This window comes from Triturus cristatus, chromosome 5_1 (assembly GCF_964204655.1).
Source record: "Triturus cristatus chromosome 5_1, aTriCri1.1, whole genome shotgun sequence".
In the NCBI taxonomy this organism is placed as follows: Eukaryota; Metazoa; Chordata; class Amphibia; order Caudata; family Salamandridae; genus Triturus; species Triturus cristatus.
In genome coordinates, this window is record NC_140587.1 from 983,230,721 (window position 1) to 983,258,596 (window position 27,876).

The 27,876-nt window shown below is 43.4% G+C and overlaps 1 protein-coding gene across 1 annotated transcript in view; it reads left to right on the plus strand.

Annotated features, from left to right (window-relative positions):
- The window catches only part of ADAMTS16 (ADAM metallopeptidase with thrombospondin type 1 motif 16), a 637,963-nt gene that overhangs the window by 348,076 nt on the left and 262,011 nt on the right, over window positions 1-27,876 (plus strand). Inside the window, exon 11 of the mRNA XM_085606087.1 lies at window positions 18,871-18,966. Coding sequence (XP_085462213.1) covers window positions 18,871-18,966 — 96 coding nt within the window. The remainder of the gene's footprint in view (window positions 1-18,870; window positions 18,967-27,876) is intronic.

Sequence of the window (27,876 nt, forward strand, 5' to 3'; positions counted from 1 at the left end):
TAATCTGTCTTAACTTCGAGAAGAGCGGCATATTGACAACTGATCTGATACTTACTCTTGAACTCACTTAATACGAAAAACCACAATAATGAACAGTGAACAATGAACAATCATTCATACCACAATATGCAAGACATTTCTGAATACTTTAAACATTAAACATTAAACATTTAACAATGGCCGACAATGATGACAGTCTGCCTAACTAATCACCACGCTGAATTCTTGACAATAACTGAATACTTCGGAATACTTGATATACTGCTAAACAGTACATATACACTGCTAAACAGTGCAGACCGGATTTGTGTACCCAAATCCGTCTTGACCGGCACAACCTATGTGCGCGTCAACACGCCTCCCCGGCGATGGTACTCACCGAGTAGCTCCTTGAAACGGAAGGCCTCAGAGAATGGACAGGACTCGATGACTGCGGACAGCGGACCCTCTGGACATCGGGATTTCGAAAAAACCTGGTGGGCCTCGGTATACCTCGGATCTTGCTCTCTCAGCTAGGCTCTGGTCGGGATACTTCGCACTTCTCACCGCCTCGTCTGGGTTGATCGCAGCCTCAGTCGCCCCCGCTTGACCGGAGGGAGCTTACAGGAAATCCTGCTGGTACGCGTTTATGATCCGTCCAGCTGTGGCAGGAGACCGGGCCTGCAACGTACCGCCGGCGCGTGAGATGAGAAAGTGTCCCTATTCGGGCGCCATTATGTGGTAAATAAAATCTTCTTTACCGGACTGAATTTCATACGGAATCTTAAAATAAAGTAAAATAGCTCAAAATAACAAGAGGCAGAATCCGTGGTATAGGAGGTTTTCTAAATGGGCTTTATTCCATCCAAAATGGCCGACTCGAGTCGCGGCCTTCAGGTTCCGTCACCACGAGGGTTCAGGAAGTGAAGTACAATACTTTATTGACAAGAAGTAACTTTTATAGGTTATACATTTACAATGAAACGAATGCAAAAAGGCGTAACAATTGATAAGAAAAGTGACATGACAGGTACGTAATCGAAACTAGGCGTAATAAGGAATAAAAAGAAACATGATTGGCTCTGATTATCTTACATAGGTGGATCTATACGATAATACTTAACATAGATGCGTGCGCAGCAGTATGACGTGTGATTGACGTGCAACTAGGGGGTGAAGGGGACTTGACATTTAGCTCTACATGTGGAGACGAGAAGTCTGGGGGGTCAAGTCAACCTAATCCCAAATCATATCTACCATCCTATGTTTAGAGAACTATGTTATCCACAAGGAAGGACTCTCGGACAGAATCTATTCTATACTAACTGTGTGTGCGTGTACAAGCGTCTAAGTGTCTATATGAGATGCGAGGGGCAGAAAACTTTCCATGGCAGCAGGGCTATGAATCACTTGCAGGAGGACGGAAAGGCTGAGTCCTTTGCTTGTGAGCTAAAGGAAATGTTTACCTAAATCACTAGACAGGAATGCATCGGCTGAAGAGCAAAATAGATAATTCGAAGGTGAAATACAGCTTCTTGGCAGGCAGGCGAAAACTGGCCGAGGCAGGCACCGTTAGCTGCACAGGGAGTAGGACAAAGTTCATGGATACAGATGCGAGCTCAAGCTGAAGCTGTCAGAGACAGAGAGCAGGGAAAGGCTTTGAGGACAGAATCGGGCCTACTTGCCTGAACTGTAAAAATGTAGTAACTTAGACATATAAAGTCGGTGGCCTTTCATACCTAGGAATCGAATATCCAGCCCATCGATGGCGGATCTGACAGAGAACATGTCGACGGTAGACACACATATGTTTGCGTCTTAGAAACTGGAACTGGAGGGAACATACATGTACTTGTAACATGCATATAGAACCGTTGGGGTCCAAGATAGGGGACATAACTGATCAGGAAAATCCACATTTCCACAGAGGTTTACCAATATGTTGTAGATAGTTCATCACAACATAAACCTTTCTCATGGCTATTGTCATGAGCAGGAGTAAATGCATTTTCAGGGTGGGAATTTGAAGGAACACTCAAAAATTATGTATTTATGAAGGAAAAGTTTATCCACATAGAAAACATTTTCCTCGTAGGTAACCAAAAGGAGGTTTGAAAGTGCACATTTGCACATACACAATTGCACCTATACAAATTCTGCATAGGAACTTAACTTGCGCAGTTGAGTACTCAAAGGGAGCTACGAGTTCCATAGATGTCTTCAAGTACTTCCAGATTTCTTTCTCAAAGTGTGGACATATCATCAAAACGAAGAGTAAACCAACGGGAGTGAATTTCAGATGATTTTTTATATACAGTTTCCCGAATCAGGCCATTACATTGATTTAGAATTAACACCAAATTATTATTCACGAGGTAAATATAATGCTTTAATGGGCAGGTACTACTTTCCGGTCAGTGCCTGCACTTATTTTACTTGAAAGGGAGAGCACCTACACTTCTCAGCACTGTTACAATCCGTTTTATGCAAGAGTACCAGCACTTCTCAGGAGCAAAAAAAGGTACTCTGGGTAGTGAGTACTAAAACGATATATTTCCATTTACATCACTGGATAACTATTATAAAAATTTAGAGAGGGTCAAAGGAAATGAACTGGGGTTTGGGCGGCAAGCAGCACTTAACATTCTTTCTGAAAACCAGCGAGCTACAGCAATTTCCCTCCCGCTTCAGAAGTTCCCTCTCTGAGGTGACCCATGAGAACTGCCCGGTGAGCGCGCCCTGCTTCCGGACAGGCTCGAGACGTTCCCTCGCCTTGTAAACTGAGCACTTTTCAGCTGTGAGGACGCCTAGCTACTAATTACACACGCGAAGCAACGACTGAAATTAAGATAGTTTTAGGGGCACGTTCTTCCCTTCTGGTAACTGAAAACTGGGAGTCGGTTTCATGGACCTCCCCCGTGCAATCTGTTTTTTTCCCCCATATTGCAGCATAGTGCTGTTTCTGGCGCATTGTTGCATTGACATTTGAAATGCCTGCTAAGTGTGCTAACGATAATTTTTAACGGTCTCTATTAGAAAAATAGCATTTTCAACAGGTCCGTGCATTCAAGTATTGGTGCAAATGATTGCGCAAATTTCACCAGCATATGGGTAATCTATGCATTCTGGCAACTGACATGAAAGTGTGAAGAATAAATAACGCTTCAGACTTTTTAATTTTGACGCAACTGGGACACTATAGCATTACAGTTTTTATCACAACAGCTGCTTAGCTCATGACTTGTCCTTTCTCACTTGAAGAAATGTGTCTCCCACCTTGCAATCAGCGAGGTGGGAGACACATTTCTTTACATACTAGAACTCTGTATCACAATTTAAAACTTTGCATTGTTAATGTTCAATTCTGTGTTCGCCCCCAAAGTATTTAAAATAATGTTGTCCGTTCTTTTCCCACTTGAAAGTGATATTCACTTCACCTTCCTCGTTGAGATGAAAGGCTGGACTGACCTGGCTGGAATGTTAATGGTGACCCTTAGGTTGGTTTAGCTTGCTCGCTGGCTCAATGCACCCTGTAGTCTACATAACAGCTGCTGTGGGCGCGAGCCCTCCCCCTATACTAACCTGAAACAATTGGCCTCACTGGGCTACTGTCAGTGATTAAAAAATACTTCTGAACACCCCCTTAGGTGCTACAAAACAGCCAAGGCCTGCTAGGGCTGAACTCTGGCAACATCAATAAACTTCGCGCGCTGCCACTCCCACTCACATTGAAACGCTGGACGCATGAAGCTGGTTGGAAGTTATTGGCCACAGCTTTATTTAACCCTGTACCAAATCACCCCCACCGCATCGCTTTAATGATGGAGTCATAAAACATCCTGTATGTACATACCCGTACATCATAGACACGATTTACGGTAGAGCATGTCATAAATCGCACAGCCTGGTTGTCACCAGGTCATAAATCAAAGCGCAAGTCACTCCTTAGTCACAATTCACAGTTATAAATCAAGTCACAAATCAAATAGCGATATTAATCAAGTCATTAATCAAACGGACAGACACTTTTATGGCGTATCATAAAAGTCTATTGTGCCATGCACAGTCTGGCGTTTATTGTTGTCACCTTGAGCCCCTTGAGCTGGAGTGGTGGGTATTCCACCGTCTCTTTTTTTCTGCCCAACCCGCTACCATACTTATCTGGCGGGCCTGGCCTGCGAGTGCCATGTTCTGGGACCCCTCCCCTCTCTGACCGCCTTACGCTGCCGTAAGGCATTCCAAGGTAAGTACGGTGTCTGCCACTCTGATGGAGGCCTTTCAAACTCTCAAGCTCCATTCAACCATATTGGGGGTGTCTCAGATTGATTAGGCCATGCGGAATAGCCTCCCAGCCGTTGGCTCTACAAAATTTAGCTACCGCCACATTAAGCTTCTTCTTTGAGCATTGTAGTGTGCTGGTCGACCAAGCCCCTTTCCAATTTTTTCTGGGCACAGTTTCCGACCGCAGCAAGATGGCGCTGCCTAGCCACCTGGAGGCTCTAATCAGCCTTCGCACAACTCTACCCCCTCTTTGCTGGTCTTCAGGAGGTGGGGGTAGCACTTCCTGGCATTTGTTCTGTCCCTTCCCGGGGTCCACAATTTCTGGGCCTTTTGCGCTGTTTAACGCACAAGCCCAACTAGCCGCCTATGGGGGCAGGCCTCAGCTAAAACAAACTGGTATTGCTCCAGGGCACAATGGGCAGGACCACAGGAATTATTCGATTCTGTGGCTGTAGCTTTTTCTGCATAATTAAGGATTTGCTGCAATTGCCTCGTAATCCATCCTCTTCTGCATAATCTGTAGATTTTAACAAAAAAATATTGTTTCAAGCTCAGACTGATGAAATGTTACTAAACACGTGGTGATATATGTTCACACACACATTGGAAGACCCTTTGTAAAGGTTAACTGGTTATCTTTCAGTTGCTTATCTTTGTATTTGGTTGGTAAACTGGTACTAAAGAGGTGAAATCTTTGCCCAGACAGTATTCCCATGTTGAAATAAACCTGACAAAATAATGAAGTATTACTATCAAAAAATGTGCTGCATTATGCCACATAGTGTGCCTTTTCCTGCCGCATAATTCAATCAACCTGCCACATAATTTGGGACTCCCTGCCACATAATTCCAGTAGCCCTTACTCTGAGCCCTCTATTGCTGTCCTCTCGCTAAAGAAAATAAAACGGACCTGCCTGTCTGTCACACTCTGGAGCTACAACATTGCTATGTTACCAGAAGTCCAGCTTGTGACCCGTGGATGAAGCCACACAGTGGATACTGACTTTTACCATTGCCGCCCAAGGGCCTTGGACTCTATTTGAAACTGACCAATAACCAACATATCTCCTTAGTAAACTTAAACAGTCAAGACAGTGCTTACTTTCCGATGTACCTTTTTAAGTGCTTAATTGCTTATGGCCCACTGTATCAGTGCTTTATAAACTGTTAAATATCATGTTTCCTGCTCTTTTCGTTAATGTTGACCCAGTAGGAGTGTATATATGAATTGATGAGCACAGGATTCTATATCACATGTGTTTAGCCTCCCACTTAGTTACACAGGACACACCTTTTAGGGAGTTTCTTACATTCACTTGAAGGCCTCACTCCTTTTAGAGCCTCAACACATTTTTCATCCCACTAAAGCACTACTGAGGGTGTACCAGGGCTTTAAGTGGCCGAGTCCTGGCGGTGCCGAGCACTGGCAGTTTTTAAATGGGGGCATCGCAACGGGTCTTTTTCGGGCTCTGTTTTTATACCCTGGCACAGGCGGTCCGTGTTTTTTGCAGACTGAAGTAAGCATGCACATCCATGTGCACATGCTCAACTTTCATTCACTAGTGGAGAAGTTACGGAGTGAAGTCATGCCAGGCAAAAGCTGTAGTGGAAGGGAAATTCTTTAAAGAGAAACTTTTTCTCTCTGGATTTCCCTTCTCCTTTTCCAGTGCAGGAGCAGCAACCTCGTCGTCATGCCAGCCATTGAACTGGGAACATCTTCAGAACCACCAATGACCCGACCAACACGACCCTGCTTTGAAAACTCAAGTCAGAAGACCAGTGGCAGCCAGCCACCAGTGCGACCCTGCTCTGACCTTCCACAGTGAGCAACAAGCATGCAGACTGCAGTGGAATCCAGCCACAAGCAAAGCGTTTCTCCCTCCCCTTCTAAAGTGGGTTGCAGAGGAACTAGCAGCTGAGGTTCCTCCATAGGAGCAGAGTAGAGCCACCCCTTACACTGCTGCACAGAAAGCTGGAAAAATAACATGGCAATTAAAGGATTTTTTTACTGTTATGTTTTTCCCAGATTTCTGCTGAATGGAGGGCAATGCGAGCCAGGACGTCATTGCTGCTGATTGACAGCAATGACCAGTGGCCCCTTCAGTTGGAAGTGTGCAGGTCGGTTTGGCCGGCTACCTTGCCTCGGCCAAACCGACAAGTGGAATTCAAACTCTCCAACCCGAAGAGCAGGCATAGGCCTCCAGTGCCCTTCGGATCACTGAGGTAGCCTACTCCAGCCAATCCAGACGCTTCACTCAAGCTGCATAATAGCACGAGAGCAGCTTCTGGATTGGATAAGGACCTGTGGGAGTTGTGGGACATCGCGCTTTGAAGCCGGGGACTGAACATGTTGCAGGCTCAGGTAAGTTTTTTTTCTTTTTTCATTTTTAAATGTTTGTTTGCTTGTATTATTTTTATTGAATACTATTAATGTCGCCCCACTATTTTTGTCAGTCACCGTCTTGCCCAAGCCCTAACAGCACCAGGAAATTAAAGCCTGCTGAACTTCAAATCCACCAGAACAACGATTTGGATGCCTTGTGTTCTGAAGATAGGTGAATTGGAGGGGAGATAATTGCTTTTTTTATTTCGCTTGCTAACTCCAAGGCAACGGAACAGGCTCCATGGTTGGTTTGGCTATCAATGCAACAAGCCAGCAGAAGGGGTTGCTACCCGGCCAGAGTTTGTTTACCAAACAATGTTGGCTGTGTGTGATGTCATGCCCTTATGTTAGGCCATTGTAGTGGCATGCGATGTCTACAAAATTAACCAGATGCCCCTTTCACTCGTTATTATATGTTTTTGTTTAATCCCATTTAGTAAATCATTTCACATCTCTCCAACAGCTCGTGACGGATTTCTCGTCAAACTGTAATACATCAACAGCTATAAGTAACATTTAATGTCTGCCCACTTCACTTCTGAGATGTTACTGTGTTGGTAGGCCCTCCGTAGACCGTGAGTTGATAGAAGGGAGGGAGGGGGGCACCGGGGATTATGGGGTGGATGTCGAGGTTCGCTGTCTCCAGCGCTGACTTCTGTGCGAATCGCCGGTTTTTAGTATGGACAGGGGGGTACCTGCGGCCAAGAAACGGCTTGCCTTGATGTGAACAGATAATTTAATGCAGAATGGGATGCTGCCCAACCATTTGTTGGGCAACAGAGACAATGGAGTCCATCACCCATGATATATAGACAACGCCTACAGATTAGGTATTGTGTTACAGGTCACACGGTCATTTTTTGGTAGGGTGACTCCGGTATTCATCCTTCTCAGGTTACTAAATTGAGTACAGTTGCATTGGGTGACGTGGTGATCTGTCGGCAAGCGCTACATAAAATGAAAACCAGTTTGGCAAAAAACAAATTGTTCAACTAAAACGCTGCTTCCTTAGTAAACCAAACAGAAAGCCAGGTCGACTCGCAACAGACTTTTTATTCGGCTACTGGTCGATAAAGAGTGCTTAAAGATAAAATTAAACTTCATTTGAACTTCATTCAGGCGCTTTGTTCAGCAAAGTGCCCGAGCCCGTTTCCACCGCTGCAGAATTACAGTTCCCCAGGGTAAGTCAGTGGTAGCTTATTGCTTATGATTAATAAATATACCTTTTTGCTATTTTATTATTTGCTGAATGCGACTTCATGATTTTCTTTAGCACACAATGCTAGCTCTCATGATTTATACCACACCCCCTAAGTGGGTTGGTCACACCCCTTTCAGAGGTATGCCACGCCCTTTTTAGAGACACCCCAGTTTTATTTTACCTCATTTAAAGTCCTGGGTGTACCAGTGTATGAGACAAACAGACAGCCTTCCAAGGGACAGATTCACATACATCTATTCTAATCTAACTTTAACTTCGATGGGCAAAAAAAGTAGAAAATGCAGTCTGATATTTTTAAATCCTCCTTTACACATCTCCAGTTTTTTTTCTCACCTTAAATTGCCCTTACTGCTACACAATATCTCCCAGTGAGTGAGATGTTTCCCTGTAGTAAGCGTCAGGGTGGTAGGAGGGTGATTACCTGAGTGTTGTCAGGGTAGAAGATGGCCAGGCAAACTGTTGGATACATGCAGAAAATAAGATTTTTTGGCATATTCACAAACCTTTTCTGTGCCATTTACGACCTCTGGAAAGCACGTGACACTGCTTCTGAGAAAGTTGGAAGCAATGCATGAACATCAATTAAGGTAGCAAGGTGCAGTACCTACTTCCCTTGGTTTGCCGCGTTGCACTTCTTGTAGCGCCCTTTCTCAACATTGATCGCAGGGGTCATGAAGGAAGTGACAGAAATGTAAGGTAAACAGCAGAAGAACCAACTTCCAAATTTGCCCAGGAGGACTGAACCCTGAGGTCCAACCTTTCAAACATGTGACATCTTCAGAGGAGATATTACCGGAAGTTACACTGTGTAGCAGAGATCACCACTAGACAAACAGAAAACAATGACACCAAGGCCCAGATTTACAAAAAATTCATGTACGCAGCTCAACAAATAAAGTTGCTGTGCAGCATTGCATGAAAGGGAGAAAGCAGAGCTGCAACATATCTACCAAGACATGGTGCTATTCAGTGGTCGAAGTGGGGAAAAAAAAGTAGGGGAACTGTGGGCGGAGACTCAGGGGGCGGGAATAACCCAAGGATTAGATTAGTGGGCGGAGTCGGAGGTGTGGCTAGAAATAGCAAAACATACCAATTTTTGAACGTTTGGCATTTCACTGACCAGTTACAGCTTATAACGTTATTTAATTCAAAGAATCAATAAACATGTTTATTTGAGGTTTAATATATAAGTTGTTTATATTTAATTCATTTACAATGTGGGACATGTTTCCAATCACAGAATATTCCAAATACGCTTATAAGCGGAATCATAAGCCATTTGTCTCCGAGCCATGCAGTTTCTTTCATCTGCACTTCTCCTCCCTTTTTCTAACCATTTCTGAACATAAAATTCAGGTTTAAATTCTATGACAGGTGGCCCCACAATATTTATGAACATTGTAGAAGACAGACGATTAATTGATATTCTGTTCCGCAGTGGTGTGAGCACATCATTCATTACACTAAAGCCCCGTTCACATTCAGCAGTTGAGGTACAAAAGGTGTTTATAATGTGCATTAATGGTTTCAGGCTTTCAGAGATGCAATTTTTATTTTGTTTGTACTCTCTGAAACCAAGGATGTACTGCCTGGTATCAAATACATGCAACCTGCTACAAAGGTTTTGTAATTCTCCCTCACCGTATAAGATGTCTACTGGATCTGGCCAATATACTGGTTGTAGGAGTTTCATTCTATGTACTAACTCTTTGTATTCTATTTCATCATTGTTTGTGGTTGTGCATCTAGAAACATTTGATGCATTAGACATTGTCATCCTTTTTCGCAGGTTATTTGCTAAGCTCCTAAAGAACTGTGCCCTATTGATGCTAACACAGCCTTTGTTCTGTTGCAGTCCTACACCAGCAAACTGCATCCGTTCAGCAGCATCTAATGCAGTTGTAGCAAACAAAGGGCCCAGGTGAATCAGCCATTGATTCAAACACTAAAAGCTGCATCTGTATTGAACGATCGGCCTCATATATGGTCATATCACGCCGCTGCAGCCTTCTGGATAGGTCACCCAATTCTGTGAGAGCATCATATAAAATGCCCATATTTTCAACAAACACCAGGGAGGGTAAATAAACGGTTTAAACCAGCATATTTCCTCTGCTCAATGTCACTCCTCGTTGAGTCTTCGGAAGATTCCATGAAATGTTTAATAAGTCCTTTGTAGTTATTCCAAACAGCTCTCACAGATCTTTCACTTGAGGACACCCAACGTACATCTAGCACCTTTCCAATTGCCAGAAGTCTTACTTCTACCTCCAGAGCACATTCCCCAAGCTCTCTCTGATTTTTCGGAGAGGCATGGTAGGTGGTATATAGTTTATCAAAAAAAAATTTGAGCTGATTAATGCCTGCGACTTCTTTACAAACATCACCCACAGCAAGCTCCAGCTTGTGGTTAGCACAGTGCCATACACTCAACTGTGGATATTTCAGTTTCAGAAGAGTTGCCACACCGGATTTCCTACCTATCATATTGGAAGCACCATCTGTTACAAGCTGAACCAAATGACTTTTTAAATACTCATCAGTAAAACCGTGTCTCTCTAAGTATGCAAGTAAGGTATCTAAGATTAGATCTGCTGCTGTGCTTGGCAACTCAACAAGGTCCAAGAAAAAGATCAGTGGCTCATTGTGTTTATCAATACATGCTCTTACACAGATAATTAGTGTGGTCAATTTACTATTTGTGAGCTTAGGGACATATTTATGGGAATGGTGGCGCAGGGCAGCACAGCAAGTTACTTTGCTGCGCTGCCCTGCGTCACAGGGAAAGGGCGGGAATGTGCCGTATTTATCCAATATGGTGCATTCCGGTCTTTTCCCCCTGCACTGGCGCCATTTCGACAGCCTAGCTTCAACGCAGGCACACTTGACCCATGGTGCAAGGGTGCCTCCTTTGCATGCAGGATTGTTTTTGTGCAGGAAGGGGCACCTTCCTGTACAAAAACAATCTTGAGAGGCTTTTTCATCTTTCTATGTGGGCTGCAGAATAAAGCACAGTTTGAAAGAGGAAAAAGCAAGGAGAAATAAAGATATTTCTCCTAGTTATGCCTCCTCTGGGGCAGCGCAAGATTTTGCCGCATTCCCAGGATTACAAGTCCTTGTAAATCTATGAATGCGTCAAAAACCGTGGGGGTTGTGTGGGAGACTTTTATTATTGCAGGAAAACTACTGCGTGACAAAGCCACTGCTGCTCTAGGGTGTGCTGCTTTGTAGACCTGCCCGCAAGACTGGTGGTGAACCTGGGTATGAATTGTGGTGGACAGGGCTTCAAGTTTACCCAACTGGCCACCGGTAGGGTTCACCTGCTGGTACTAAGAGACCAGGGCTTCTAAGGTCTAGTGGGGCCTTCTAAAGTCTATCATGGGTGCTCCCTCTGGTCTGATGGACAAGGCATGAAGGCTGAACCAGGTTCCCCAGTTCCAAATTTGGTAGCTCTGGCCATAATGCCACATCCTATCCACACCGAACACCCTTCTGCCCCACTGAGTGAAACTCGCACTGTCTTCACCTACAACCCAATTCTGCCCCATTATAAGCACCTGGATGTGACTCATTTCAAATTATGCAGTGCCTGAAAAAAAGTAACAACATTCTGGGAAAAGCAAATACTCATAGGGAATGCAGGATTATGTAAAGCATGCAAAATATAAGCAGGAACGACATGTTACCTTAACGCTTTTACTCTCGTTCAGAAATCAATGAGTATTTTTTGTCTCAAACATTGAGGACATGAATATAGGGCTCCTCCTGTACACATGTGTTAAGCAGGGCTCAGAGACAAAGGAACTCTTCAAGAGAATCTGATCTGACTCACGGAAACCCACAAGGGCTCCTTCTTATCCACAAATTGAGCACTCTTGATTGTCAGCGCCAGGATGCCTGTTAGGTGAGAGTGCGCTTTACAAGTGAGATAAATAAATAAATAATTCTTATTCATGTCAGCCAGCTAGCTGCTCAAACATAGTATAGCACATATGTATTCAAGTGTCCTGCAAAGAAGAATGAGTGCGAGTAAGTAAATGTGGGTGTGAATGATTGAGTGCCTGAATGTAACTGAGCATGAGTGAAAGAGTGTATGTTGATGAAAGTGAGAGAAAGTGAGTGAGAAGGAGTCACGTAGAGTAAGTGAAACTGTAAGTTAGAATGAGGTAATCAGAGTAGGAAAAAGTGGTGAGACTGAGTGAGTGAGAATGTGATACCGAATGTTGAAGAGTGAGTGCAAGTGAGCAATTTTGAGTAAAAGGGAAAGTGAATGAGAATGAATAATGGGGGTAGTGAGCCTGAGTGAGATAACATGTGAGCAAGCAGGACAAAACACAGGCCTTGGCAAAGTGGAGGTAAATATTTACTTATGGGAGGAACATATTGTGCATCTTGAAAAAAAATGTGGTCAACTCCTGGGGATGTTGTCTTGGCACAGTAATGGCTTTTGAGAGAATTTGTGTAAAAATGGGGTGTTGAAAATAAAATGCAGTATTTGACCCTATAGTTTTTTTTCAAAATTATCTTGGGAGTAGCAACACCCAGACTGCAAATCCTCCGGGCCCTCCTTTATCTCTTCTTAGTCTTACAAGGCCCAGTAAATCGCACTCTTTACCAAGTCTCTTTCTAAATATTATCACTCTCAAACAGTGTTTTTTCCATGTAATGTTCCTTTGATGGGAAGAGGAGGTTTGTGAGGTGGGAGTATCAGGCAAGTGACACTTCTCGGGCTCCCTCTCAGCGAGCCTTCAGGGAGAATCCCTCTTCATTACTACCTCCACCTGACCCCGGACTCCGCAACGCACTCCCTTACAGGCTTGATTATCCACTACTCCTCTCCAGTGCACCTTATCTCACAGCTGACCTTGGGCCCCAGCCCCATATCAGGCACCATCGGGCTCCACTTTCATTTTTCCCGGTAAAAACATTAGTAAAATCACCTTCAAACTTAAAACATTGAATATAGCAGTAAATATAATTAGCACACACTTTAAAGTATGTTCCACAGTAGCCCTTATGACCCGACTGCTAATTAAATAAACAAAAACAGAAAGGCCATGACAAGGCCGGCTTTAGCGCTGATGCGAAAGTCTTTTTTGGCGCCACACCAATAATCACTGCCATACGCCACAAGTGCTCCTCATCTCCCCATAGCCCCTCCCCCTCATGACCTCCTCCTCGGATTCCCTCACTGCCACCCTCCACCGGTGCCCCTCATTTCTCTGTAGTCCCTCCCCCTCATGACCTTCTCCTCAGAATCCCTCACTACCATCCTCCAGCAGTGCCCCTCATCTCTCCCTAGCTTCCCCCTCCCCCCATGACCTCTTCCTCGGATTCCCTCACTGCCACCCTCCAACAGTGCCCCTCATCGCTCCATAGCCACTCCCACTACCTCCTCCTCGGATTCCCTCACTGCCACCCTCCAACAGTGCCCCTCATCTTTATGTAGCCCCTCTCTCATATGCATTTAATTTGTTGTGTAGCGCTACTCATATCAGTGTAGTGTGTGTCAGTACTTTACACCACGCACACATTATACAGGGACAATGAATCATACAAGTGTGTAGTTCAGTCTATAGGGAATGTCACATAAGCCAATGAGTATTACAAGGTGTATGAATTACATGTCATCCATACTGGTGGGCAGTTATTTTAAGAGGGTTTGGTCTGGAGAAGCACAAACTCAGGATTTAAAGAGTTCTCCAGTGGTTAGGGGTTGGCTTTACTGATAAAAATGTATATCTGCCCAAAGATACTCATTTTAGCAACATTAGAATAATGAAAGACTGGGGAAGTTCTAACTATATCACAAAACAAAAAACGCGAAGTTCTAACTATATCATTCAGGTTTGCATACAGCTCTTTGATGACAGTTCATTGGTCACTGTCCTATGTTAGGATTGTAACTTCTGAACTGCAAGTAACACAAGGATCTCTGTCACAATGACAGTAACCCACTGAGCTTCCACATAAAATACAGTTCATCTGCACTTAACTACTAACAGAGAAATGATTGCTCTCCAGCAGGATCATTAATCCCCAGCGTTATCTGGGCATTTTTTTATTGTCCTATTGCTGTCCTGCATCAGCCATGATAATGATAAAAACGGATTAAAGCAGCACACACAAAGTACATGTCCTGCTGCGCCTGTGCAGAATTTAAAAAGAAAAACAAATAGTGACACATTCTCCTACCTACTCCATTAGTCAATCTTAGTGTCGCAGCCTGATGTGATAAGCAGCTGCAGGGGTTGGGAAAGGTGAATCAAAATAAACAAACTTCTTTTCTCCTGCGCTGCATAGAAAAAGAATATCCACGCAGCAGGACAGTAGGCAAAGGTTACCGCGGCCAAAGAAAGGATTTGTCGCCTTTCGCCATGCCCCTGTTAGAGATGAAGGGGTGAAAAAATAAACAAAGCCTCGCTAACATGTAAATGGTCTTTTAAAGACCTGTGAAGTACCCAGGTACGGCTGCGATAATCTCAAAAACTGTCTGTGTGCGCGCGGCCGGGGGCACTTTGAGCCCCATGGCGTTTTGCGCCTGCCTTCAAGCCCTTACTAGAACCGGGCCTGAATTAGGGCAGTCCCGGGACGCTTTTTTTAAATCAAGAAGTAGGGGAACGGACTAGCATAATTTTTAAAAGTAGGGGCACGCCGTGCCCTTCCGTTCCCCCCCCACTTCTAACACTGGTGCTATTCTCCTCTCACCCTGCGCTGGTACACTTTAGGCTGCTATGCACCAACGCACACACCCTTGCCCCATAGTGCAAAGGTGTGTGTATTCTGTAAGGAATAGTTTTTGTACTGGAAGGAGACCATTTCAGTACAAAATATATACTTTAACACTTCCCCTGGTTTGTATGTGTGCTGTACAATGCAGCATGCATGCAACATGGGGAAAATCTCCTTTTCAATGCCTGTCTCGCGGAATGGTAAGATTTGGGTGCAAATTGCAGTCTACAATTGTTTGTAAATAGAGATTGGCCCATGGGTGTTTGAATGGGAACACCCATGAATAACCCATGGAACATCCCTTTGGCACAACTTTGCGTTACTTTGGGAAACTATCTAAAGCCAATCCTTGATTAGTGTTGGATAGTAAATTTGCTTCCTATTTTCGTCTTTAGTGCACTGTCCCAGACAACTTTCTTATGCTCCTCTACTGGTTGAGTCCTCTTTCATCTCCCATATGCTGTATCACTTATTTTTTTCTCTTTCCAGTTCTTTCTTTTCATCACAATATTTTCCCTATCTTCTTTTACACACTTTGCGTTGTGCCTCCATTTGAGTCTGTTTTTCACCCTTCTAACCCCTTCTTTAACACTAGTTCAGTGATGTGTAAAAGTAGCCATGAGATATGTCAACAAGATGGCTCAGTGAATTAACAGTCACCGTTGACCTCTGATGTGACCTGCAGGTCACACGTCTGTGGCGCAGCAAGGCCAAATCATGCTTCCAGCTTTCCAAAGTCACTTAAATGAGTACCTTAAAATGAGAAGCCGGAACATATGATAATTCCCACATTTAGAAATGTCAGCAGTGTGGCATGAGACATTATATAAAAACAGGATAGTAGCTGGTGAGGACAGGTCTTAGGACTTAGGACAGTGTGGTAATTTAGATGTTACTTAAAGGATAAAAGGCACTCCTTAACTTCTGGCTCTAACTCTTCTTAATTTAGAATGTTATCGAAATACATTAATGAATCCGTTATTAAGAATAATGCTTAGAACACGCAACATTTATTAATTTTATGTTCTCAGGTGGTCAAAGATACCTTTGCTGCCAGTAATCGCACAACTGGTAAATAGGCCTTTAAGTGCCATATTTACCTTCTGTGAAGTCCATTTCTTGGCCTCCAACAACCCCAGCAGCAAAGAGGAGGCTCTTGAGAGGGCTAAGGACAGGACAATGAATCCATGCTGCGCAGTCTGTTGCCAAGGTGGGGAATGGTATGAACAGCCCCATATTTTGTTGGGGCATACGAGGAACTGAGTAGTTTCTTCAAACGAAAAATATTTTTCAGGATCAGAGAAAAGGGGAGAAACACGTTAAATGTTGACATTTACATTTCTGTCACATTTAGTCCTTTGGCCTAGATGCAAAGGTAGAAAACAGCCAAATGGGAAAGAGGCCAAAATCTCCAATTTTAAATCTAGTGAGTTGATAACAAGATGGATCTCTGTTTGATATTTATTCTCTTGAAATTAATAGTGGAGCGTATTTTTGGTTGTTTATTTCTTTCATCAATTTTTTGGAGTGCCAAGAGCTAACAGAGGGCTTTTTTTTATATGTAATCAGTTGAAATGCAGGATGAGACGAAGGAGCTTAGATGCTGAAGGAGACAAGCCGTTGACATTGCTCCCTGAAAGCACTATTGTGATTGTTGCTTTTCTTGATTCACCAAAGGACAAGACTCCTCTAGACCCTTTGTGCCAGATTCCTGCCATTTCTAACAAATGGCAAGGAGCATTTACCTCTGAAGGAAACGAGAGCCAGGTTTCCCGCCTCTTCTACTGTATTTCCTTGAAAAGGTGACTTAAAAACTGGATGGAAAATATAGCTCCCTTACCTTAACTTAACACATCCAGGGGCTCTGACTGTGCATTTTACAAGAGGAAGGACTGCCAATCCCTGAAACCACAGATTGCCCTCTAGGAAACGATCTGCCATCTTGACGCACTATTTTATATAACCAAAATAAACAAATAAATAAATGATGGAAGCACAGGTAGGTACCTACGCTGTGGCCACCTTTTGTAAGGCACCAGAGAGCACAGGCATTGCAGTTTCTGGCATTCATCAGTTACAATGGAACTATTTATGGCCAGATTCAGTTGTGCTTCTCATCAGCCCTTTTTATCCTCATAATAGCACAGGAAGTGTTGGAACTGGCAGTGCCACCCGGCACTTCTCAAAGCCATGGCTAATCACAAAGATGCCATCAAGACTCTCTACCCCTTCCACCGCTCTAAGAAGAGAGGCGGACCAGTATATCACTTAGGCGCAAAGGACACTCTACGCTATTTAGAGCTCTTTGCTCTAAGATCAATGCACATATGTTTATGTTATCACGTTATCACGTTTCCGCGAGGACTAGGTTGTCACCCAAAAGTCCAGCTTTGTAGGATTTATGATTTACTAGCACCCAGAATAACCCTTTAATCTTTTCTTGCCATTAATTGTTAAAAGTCTTCTAGCGGTTCAAAATGCCGCAGCCCGACTGGTTAATAAACAGCCTTCTGGCACCCCATCTGTCCCTTTGATTAGAGCATTGCAATGGCTCCCTATAAAATAGGGAGCAATCTTTAAACTTCTCTGCTTGAGACACAAGGATCTGCAGGTGAGGCGCCCAGAAATTTACAGGACAAACTGAGACCTTACTGCCCTGATAGAAACCATAGATCACAAAATCAGCCCCTTCTCTGTCCTCTACGCATCTGCACATCTAAATACGGAGGGTGGGCCTTCTCTCACCTGGCGCCGTTCCACTGGAACAAACTCCCCTTGGCCATTAGGGCATGTACGGACTTTTATGGCTTCAAGAAACAGCTTAAAAACCTGGCTGTTTTAATTAGCCAGTCAGTCAGTCAATATATCTTTATTTCGGCATAAGCCATAAAAGAGACATCAATATACATAGTCCATTTTACAAATCATTAGATAAAAAACAAGTTTAAAATATTTACAAGTTTTAAAAATAAGTAAGAAAATATTTCTCTTTCAAAAGATTTGCCCTAATGCACCACATGCGATATAAAAATCTGGATACTGCATAAACAATAGAAAGATCAGTGTTGGTTTTTAGCAGTCTATAAACTTCCATACAACGTGAAGAGCCCAAATTCCTGCATAAATTTATGAGCTCACTCCGTCGGATTTTACAATAGCCTTTGAAAAAATACAGAACATGTAAATCAGTTTCTTCAAAACAGAACATGTAAATCAGTTTCTTCAAAACAGAACATGTAAATCAGTTTCTTCTGTTTTAATTAGCAGCTCCTGACTCTCTGCTATTTCAAGTGCTGTGATGTCCCTTTGGGGACGAGACGTGCGCTATAACAAATACTGAATAACATAACATAACATAACCGGGGAAAGCCTGGCGGTCACAAAGAAGAAAACACAGGAATTACCTCACATTTACTGGGAGAAAACTTTCAGGCACATTTTTTTTGTGTCACAAAAATAAACTCCAGCTTTGGGAGCTTGTGTTTCTAAAACAAAGAAACTTTACTGGACAGCTGCATTGAACATGGCGCCCGCAGAGAAAAGCTACAGTGCCTGAGGCCAAGCCGCCATTCCCCTGAAAAAATAGAGCTGTCTACCAGACAACTGGAGCTCTCTAAACATGGCGGGTTGTAGTCAGTCCACCAGAGCAGCAGAGTACATCACTCCACTGCCCTGGCGGAAGGAGTACAGTACAGCCCACCAGGGTCTCAATAAAGCCCATAGTCTTATGTTGTTCAGATTAACATGCTCATTTAATCTTCACAGCGATAAGAAGTCAGACATGGATTCGACGTTTTTCTTTATAAAGTGCACTTTCTTCACTTTCATTCCCATAGAAATTCTAAACACGTGAATGCTTGATATGGTTGATAAAAAAGCCCTCTGTATTTGTTTTTCTCCACCTCTCTTTAGCTGCAAACAAAGTGCCCGTTATCTCACTAGAAATTCAATATCTAGTTGGAAAACCAGCAACTGGGCATATTTCCCACGTCCAGGTGCCAAGATGTAATCAGCCATTAACTATGTGCCACACCTACAGATACTGCAGCAAAAAAACTTTTTTTTTTCTTGGCTGCCCCCTAGTTATTGATATGTTAAGACTGGAAGTGACAGAATGCATATCGAGAACAAATAAAAGTTGATATTTGCCTAGTGAGTAATGCTGCAGGTACTCTTTGCCCAACTCTCCTCCGGGCCTTTGATCGCTGTTAATGACGAAACCTCGCATTGTGTTTTTTTCTACATCTGATGTTGTTTGTCTTTTCCCTGATAGGATATTTGTAAGGCACTCTGGTGCCACCGAGTTGGCAGAAAATGCGAGACGAAATTCATGCCCGCTGCTGAAGGAACTATCTGTGGACATGACATGGTAAGAAAGAATGGCGAGAAATCGAAAATACCAGCAATGTTTGCCTTCATTGTCAAGAATTGTGTCATTTCACTGTTTGGGCGTCTCGTCGAAATTTACATAAACTGTCCGAGCGCTATTATTCCCCTTCACAGAAAACCAAAAAACACATAGTTTTTCATTATGATGGCAAACCTCTACACGCATGAATTTGTAATTTTTAACTATAATGCAGAAGCACACCGAATGTTAATTGATACCCTTCAAAGGTTTGACAAATAATACAAAGTGCTTCTGTCGCATCTTAAAAATAAACTAAAAATAAATAAATACATCTTACATGTCTAAAACAAATTAGATTATTTGTTCTCACACTTCTTTGACATGTTCATACACTGTAAAAACTCGGGTACCTTATTCGTGGAATTTCGGCATTCAAAATCAATACCCCAAAATTCAAAACAAAGAAAGCAAGTGACAAAACAAACTATACGGGCATGCACAGTGACAGAGCTTTTGGGCTGTTTAGGACTGTTTTTTAAGCATGCTAAATGAAATTCGTCACTCTTATCAACACTAGTGATAGCGTTTGGCCCCTTCAGATTGTTGGCGTATTATAACATTGAAGTCTATGACATAAACTATGAATCCTCCATTCAAAGTCCTGACTCTGAGTTAATTTTGAAAACTATTCCCAAATCCGAATCAAAGTGTCAGAGTTTGCCACAGTTGGATTAAGTGAGTTACCCTGATACCTATCGGTGATAGTTGGATTTTCATGGTGTCCCCGTGGTACCTAAACAACTGGGACTGATGTCTTAAAATATACCCGTCGTGGTAAAGACATTATAGTTCTGATGGCCTGTGGATGACTCAGTCTAGCTAACTGTTCAGGGTTGTTAGACCACAAATTTAAAGTTTCTATCTTTAAACATGTTGGTCGTGTTAAAAGTAATTATGTCTCTGGGGTCACGGCGGAAGGTCTAGACTGAGTGCAGAGTTAGGGGCGCCCTGGGACTTGCAAACAGGATATATAGGATCTGTTAAAAATGGGGGGCCTCATTTACAAGTTTTTGAAGAAAGAATGCACAGTGAGAAACTTTGCTGCGCTGCCCTGTGTCAAAAGGAAAGGGCAGGAATGCGTCATATTTATGATATACAGAGCATTCCTGTCATTTCCCACTGCACTGGCCCCTTTTAGCTGCCTTGTGCCTACGCAGACACCCTTGTACCAAAGGGAAATCTTCCTACACAAAAAGAATCACTGGAGGCATTTTCAACCTTCTATATGTGTTGCAGAATGCAGCACACATGGAAAGAGGAAGAAACGAGGATAAATGAAAAATTTCTCCTCGTTACGCCTGCTCTGGGTAAGGTTTTGGAGCTACCCCAGGTTTACGTGATTTTGTAAATCTGGTGCAGCGCCAAAATCCATGGGTGTTGCATGGGAGCACCCACCGCAATGCCCATATAACGGTTCCTTGACGCAGAGTAAGGCGCTGCCTTGCCTTACTCCATATCTAGGAGGCCATGCAAAGCTACGCTGGGTGGCTTTGCATCACCTCATATATATGACCTGAGCAACCAGAGCATCACTTTTTTGTGATGCTCCAGCAGAGCATGCCTCTTGTAAATGAGGCCTCTGATTCCTGGTAGGTTGAGGTATGCACCCAGGCCAGGCAGGTACCACCACACTAGCCATGGTAAGCTAGATACACACCAACAGATAACCTGTGCTAACCCTCTGGTAGCTTGGCACAGAGTAGTCAAGCTCATCTAAAGATGGATGGAGCAAAGTGTCGATGTCGAAGACTCAAGGCAAGAATTTGAGGAGGCTCCGCATCATCGTCGATCCTTGGATGGAGGCTAGCGTCGGTGCTGATCTGTGTCGTCGATGGAAGCTTCAGTTTCAAACCCCTTTGCGATGCAGGCACTGGGTCGATGTTGAGTCGCGCTGTCCGTCGGCATCGAGCCATGTCGGCTGTAGAATTGCTGTCAAGCAGCCATGGCTTTGCCGTTGACAGAGATACATCGGTTCCAATCGATGCAAAGTCACCGCGACATTGATATAGATGTGGAAAAACTTCAGGAACCTACTTGTGAGGAGCACCTCAGGTAAGGGTAGGACTCACAAAGACAGAGTCCAGCAGCACCAGCAGAATTGCAGAAAGTCTTTTGTGTCCATGAGACTTCAGAAAGCAGAAGGCAAGCCAGCAAGCCCTTGCAGATCACTTGGAGGGAAGGCAGAGTCAGAGAGAAGCAGGCAGCAGGGCAACAAGCAGAAAAGCAGTCCTTCCAGAAAAGCCGTCCAGTTGAATCCTTTAATCAGCACAGCATTCTTTCTGACCAAGTTTCAGTACAAGATCCAGAAGTGTCTCCTTTCAGTGGGTCAGAGACCCAGTACTTATACGCAAAAGTTCCTTTGAGGTAAGGGGTGACTTCAAAGCAACTCTCCAAGTACATGTTCTTGATTCACTTCCCCAACAATATTTCCTCATCATAGAGGGTGATTTTGATCTTACATTCGAGCCATTGGACGACAAAGATGTGTATGGGGTGTTGGGCAGTACCTCTCCTAGAAATTTAACCTATTCTTACCTGGGCTCACTCTACAGTACATCTAAAGGCACTTACTATTGAGCATGGCTTGAGGGCACTCAATGGTCTTACTAAATCTGATACCAAGGGTGTCCATACCTATGACTAAGCCCCGCTCACACAAGTCGAATAGACTATATCTTGGTTGATCTAAGGTTATGGCCAATAGTCATTGATATGACAGTGCTAGAAAGATTTGACATTGGCCATAATCCCTCGTCTACAACCTGTAAGGCCATTTGTGAGTTCATTCACTCAGACTCCTATCCACCTTTCTCCGACAGGCCTCCAGAAACTCTTGATTTGTTTTAACGAGTTCTGTGAGGATCGGGGCTTGGAAATCAATGCTTCTAAAATTAGGGTGGTGTTTTTTACCCTGCATAGATCTTTTAAGGGTAATCTAGATTCAGGAGGAGTTCCCCTGGAAAAGGTTGATTCCTCTGCATATTTGGGGGTCACTTTTGTGGAGGGCATTTCTTGGCACCTCCACACCAACAAGGCCACTACTAATCTTAAGCAGATCTCAGGTGTAATACCCACGGAGTTTTTAACATCATACTCTAAACCCATCTCTCTTACACTCGAAATCTACAAGGGCAAGGGCTTGGGGTCAGCCATGTATGGGGTCGAGCTGTGGGGGGTTTCAAAACACAATGACATCATAGGAACCGAGAACAAATTCCTAAGGAATCTTGCATCGCTTCCAGTTAGCACCCTACTTTATCCCTTGTTTAGTGACTTAGGTGTCACTAGGGTTTCAGATAATATTTTCCTGCTGTACTTGCTATATTGGAGATGTGTGTGGCCCACTCCGGTTATTGCCCATTATGCCGAATCCCTAAAAGATGTCATGACTCAAAAACATGAAGTCAGTTTTGTACTCATTAGGGCTCCATGACATGTGGGATCATTTGAACATATCTGTTTTCCAACCAAACGCTGTGATGAAAAAGAAATACTGGTCACTAGTGGTGACCAAGGAATCTTGGAAGGCAGCCACCACCAAGTCAACCAGTGATTTCATGGACGTTAAGTCTATTCGGGGGTTAGAGTCATTTTGGTACGTAGAGTCCGTTCTACTCCATAGAAAACGTTACTTTCAGTCCCTTATAGGCACTTTACCTCTCAGAGCGTTTACACCAGGCTGGGCTGGAAAAGGAGGCACCTCTTGCCCCATTTACGACTATCTAAGAGAAAGTGTCTCCCATGTCTTCTTTGCGTACCCAGGCTGTTTATCCCCTTTGCATACTTGGCTTGCACGCATTTGTAGGTTAATAGGTGTATGGAACCATCAGGCAGCCCTACGCATTCTTAGATCACAATCTCGTCCATTGCTAAATTTCTGGGTGCAATGTGGGTGCTTCGTAGCAAAGCCCTTTGCTGCCCTTCTATATGATGTCTTTTTTTTTTAAAGTGCATTGTATTTGGTATGTTTTATTGCTGCCATAACAACATTCTGTTTTAATGACACTCCCCCATTTGATAACCAACTGCGTATATATTTTTTTATCTTCATCTAATAATCAATGTTTTTTTATATGAACTATTTTGTGATGGACTTTTAACCCCGTCGCATACTGCATTTATTGTAAATGGCTTGTACTTTTATGGATCCGGTGACTGAAATAAAGTAGTTTGAAATTATTTGAAACATAAGAATCCTTTTGAACACAGTCCTATCTGTCAGGTTACCTGTGGGGGATAAATCAGTGCATTGTGTGTGGACAGGACACTAGCTATTGCAGTATAAGAGTGATCCCCTCCCATTCCCCCTGCTCAGGAAGACCCATCAGACTGCTTTTTAATTACCGATGCACAGTTTACAGTTAAGCCTCACCTTCCTGTGTTTGTGACAGTCTAGAGCACAGGTCTTCAAACTGTGGGGCGCGCCCCCCTGGGGGGGCGTGGATGGGTTCCCAGGGGGGCGCAAAGGCCTCTTCAAGGACATCTCCTATTACTGCGCTCGGGGACCTTCATTGGTTGCCAATCTCTCAGCGGATCGAATTTAAGGCCCTCTGTATAGTATTTAGGGCTCTCCATGAACAAGGCCCCATTCCTCTGCGGAACATGTTCTCCTGGTATGTTCTGTCTAGATCTCTTCGCTCTGCTACAGCTTGTTTGGTGGTAGTCCCTAAAATTTTGAGGACTCGGTTGGGAGGTAGGTCTTTCAGGTTTTCAGCAGCAATTTTGTGGAACTCTCTGCCGTTGGCCTTGAGGAACATGGGTGATCTCCCCTCTTTTAAGAAAGCCCTGAAAACACATCTGTTCCCAAGAGTGGCGTAATTTTTTACAGTGGTTTTTGATTACATCATACAGGTTCCATCTAATGTCTAAGCGCCAGGATGCCTGTTGGGTGACAGTCATTGCGCTATATAAGTATATCCATACATACATACATACATACATGTAAATGAAGAGGCCTGGAAGTGCAGCGATGTTTATTTGCTGCATTTCCAGGCTGTCTTTATTTACTCTGAAGCCCTCAGAGTGCCGTGCGGCCAGAGGTCAGTGGGTGTGTTGCTGGGGGCTCGCTGGGCAGTGTCTGGAGTCTTATTAAGACTCCAGCACGCCTGAGTTTTCACAGGTCTTCAAAGACCATTGTCACATTTACATACCTTTGTAAACTGGTTACCGAGGTTTAGTTTTTTTTCTGATTCCAGTACCCCCTGGGCCCCCACTCTGCCTATTTTTTCATTGTATTTTACATTTACTGATGTAGTGTGAGAATGCTTTTCATGAAAAGGAGTATATAAAAGGGTTGCCAATAGAAAAAATGCCAGCCATGTATGTTTAAAGAGCCCGCAAAGACCTTGCTTTGACACTAAATAGGGTCTTAAATAAAAACGTATGTATTCATTTGTAATGCGACTGTTCCTTTTATTTTCAGTCATGAATCATTCAGGCAGCCCTAGAACACATTTAAAAGTGCTTTATATTTGCTTTTCGAAGTATGCAGAGATAAGTGCTGAAAATAGGGCTTTAGGTACTGTTTATTTTTGTACCGTCTGGGACATCAAAATAATGAGCTGGCAACCTTAATCATAAGACTGGAAGTTTGCCGCAGGATCAGCACATTATTTATTTCCTTCACCCTCGATTCCCTGATTAATTCCGTAATAGCAATAGTTTAATTTATATCTGAAACCCTACGCCCCGTCAATAACATGCTGATTAACTTCAAGTGTCTGGGAATTCACCCTACATTCAGACAACTCACTCCTCATTCTCACCCTTCACTTTCAAGCTCACCCTGCACTCACAGCACATAGTTATGGTTTTTCCGCATTTGCCACATAATCCATCGTCTGCTGCATAATTTGCAGATTATAAAATGCAGCAACACATGCTACCTCACAGTGGAAGGCCCTTTCTAGAGGTTGTCTGCTCACCTTTCTGTTGCTTGTTGCTATATGTTGGTGTTAATGTGGTACTTATGAGGGGCAATAAAGGCCAGGACAATGTGAACAAGTGTAAAAATAGCAAAAATAGCACAGTAATGCCATCACAAAAAATGCAGCATAATTTGCCTTTGCTTGCTGCAGAATTTAGTCAACCATGCTGCATAATTTGGCCTTCTCCTGCCGCAGAATTCCAATGGCCCTGTTTATAGTGCTGTGAGGTCCCAGCCTGTGGCAGAAAGCACTGTGAATATGTAAGTCATTATTTTAAATCAGTATTCACATACTCCAAGCTAGTCTGCTGCAAAATGATGCAGTGATTGAGATAAAACAAGTTCTTACAAAATATACTTTTTAGTAATAAGTAATCAAACTGTATCTAATGCAGACATTTTTGTAAGTGTCTCCACTATTCCAGATTCCAGCTGATAACTCCTTTACATTACATGTTAAAAAGAATAGATCTTTGCCACCATAAAGCTTTAGGCAGATCCACTGGAATTATTCAGCAGAAGAGGACAACATTATGCGGCACGTTTGACTAAATTATGCAGCAAGAAAAGGTAAATTATGCGGCACAATGCACCACATTTTGTGGTTAGCATTACTTCATTTTTTGTCATTTTAACTCACGGTGACGCTGTCAGGGGAAATATTTCACCTCATTAGTACCAGTTTAACACCCAAATACAGCATTAAGCAACTACAAGATTACCAGTCAATCTTTGCAAAGGGCCTGCCACTGCTCCGGAACTCTGTAACTCTTTAAGTAACTTTTGTTCCGTTTGAGCTAGAATCAAGTATTTTTTGTTGAAATCTGCAGATTATGTAGCAAATGCAGTAAACTGATAATTATGTGGAAAACGCTGCTGCTGCAGAAACTCATAATTCCAGTGGCCCTGGCTTTAAGTGACTCAATCAATTAATGGCTGGTAAGAAGGCTGGTTTTTGTTTTAACTTTCTGCACTACCACCACACACTTCGATTTCAGGCAGAGGCATCTCAAAGTCAATATTAACCATTCAGGGGCAGTTTTTTGTGTGAAAGCTGAGTCCATGGGGTGGCAGGTAGAAGGCCAGCAGGGTTGCATTCAGATCCAGAGCCCTATCCCTCTCGATCCCTGGGGCCTCACAGTAATGGTCTAGGAGACAGAGGAAAGGAGTGAGATTCATAGATATTGTCAAAGAGAAGGCCCAGAATAGGGAGCACTGTATGCAGACTCATTTTTATGTTTACAAATGGGCAGAGACCACTTCTTCAGAGAGATACCCCAAAGAAGGGGACAATATAAGTGTTTTAGTTTTTTTTAAAGGGACATTCATTAGTGAAGCTGGTACTGCTGCCAAGTGTTTAAGTGGGCACTGCTGGTTATCATAAAGGAGCAGATGCAGCAGGGCTGGGGCCCAGGGATTTGGGGGGCCCACTGCATCACAATTATGACTGTCTACCTTCAAAAAAGGGGCATCAGAGCTTATTGTCCTTTCAAGCATTAGGACAGAGGTGATTATCCATCCTGGAGGGGAAGAGGTAAAAGAGGAAGAGGAGATAGCCTGCTACTCAGGACTGCAGTTATTATTAGTGCAGCAGGTATAGTTGCATTGGGGTCAAAGAGTGTGAGGGGCTCACAACACCCTAATTATGGGGAGCAGTTTGTTTGGGATATCTGTTTTTTTTGGATTAATTTCCTTTTTTTATAAATCTCATATTTGGTGCGGTTCATAAGCTATAGAAAAAGTATTCCTGAAATGATCTCATATGTCCCGCTCCCTACACGCAGCCGTGTCCCTTCCGCTCCCCCAATCCTTGCCATAAAGTTTTGGAGGGGGGCCCAACCTCAAAACATACACACGCGTATTGGAGACAGGCTGTCAGGAACAAAGAGCATTAAGTACAGAGAAATGCCCACTTTCTAAAAGTAAAAGACACACAAGTGATGGACGGAATGCGGAACAAATCAAAACATTCACCCCCAGTCAAGAGATCTGGGTTAAATCCATCGTTCTTTTGCTCACCATGCCACCTCATTTAAGACCCAGCCATATGCAAATCAGTCCTACCCATGTTCTTCATTGGAACAGTCAAGCCTGAACTGCCAAGCCAGGTCCTCCTTGGACCGGGAACAAGAATCCTAGGACCGGTTTCGGGGTTTCACCCATCATCAGCCAGGCTAGCTTGAATCCAGTGGCACAGTGAGCCCGAAACCCACGTCTGGGTATACCAGGCGCACTTAGGGCGAGAAAGCAAAAGACACACAAGTGATGGATGGAATGCACAACAAATCAAAACATTCACCGCAGTCAAGATGTCTGGGTTAAATACGTTGTTCTTCTGCTCACCATGCCACCCCAGTTTAGACCTAGCCATATGCTAATCAATCTTGCCCATGTTCCTCGTGGGAAATGTCAAGCCAGAACCGCCAAGCCAGGTCCTCCCTGGACCTCAAACAAGCATCATAGGAAATGTTTTGGGGTTCCTCAAAGTGGCACTTCTAAAACAGTGATATTAAATCCAGTACCACCAGTAAGTTGAATTTATCTTTACCATTCCAAACATATGAAACATTAAAAAGCTTTTCCTATTGGATCAGGAATTACGGCATAAAAGTAAGTCAGATGAGACTCACCTTCCTGTTTTTGTGACTGTCTAGAGGGAATGCACTAAGTGTAGCTGTGTCCCAACCCAGACATGTATTGGAGACAGGTTGTCAAGCACAAAGAGCAATAAGTACAGAGTAATGCACACTTTCTAAAAGTGGCACTTCTAAATCAATAATGTTAAATCCAGTGTCACCTGTCCTTACAGATTTATCATTACCATTCTAAACATATGCAGCATGAAAAAGGTTCTCCTTTTGGATCAGGAATTACGGCATAATAGTGTATTAAGGAATTCCTAATGCTAGCCTATAAGAGCGGTGGGCCTCACAGTAGTGAAC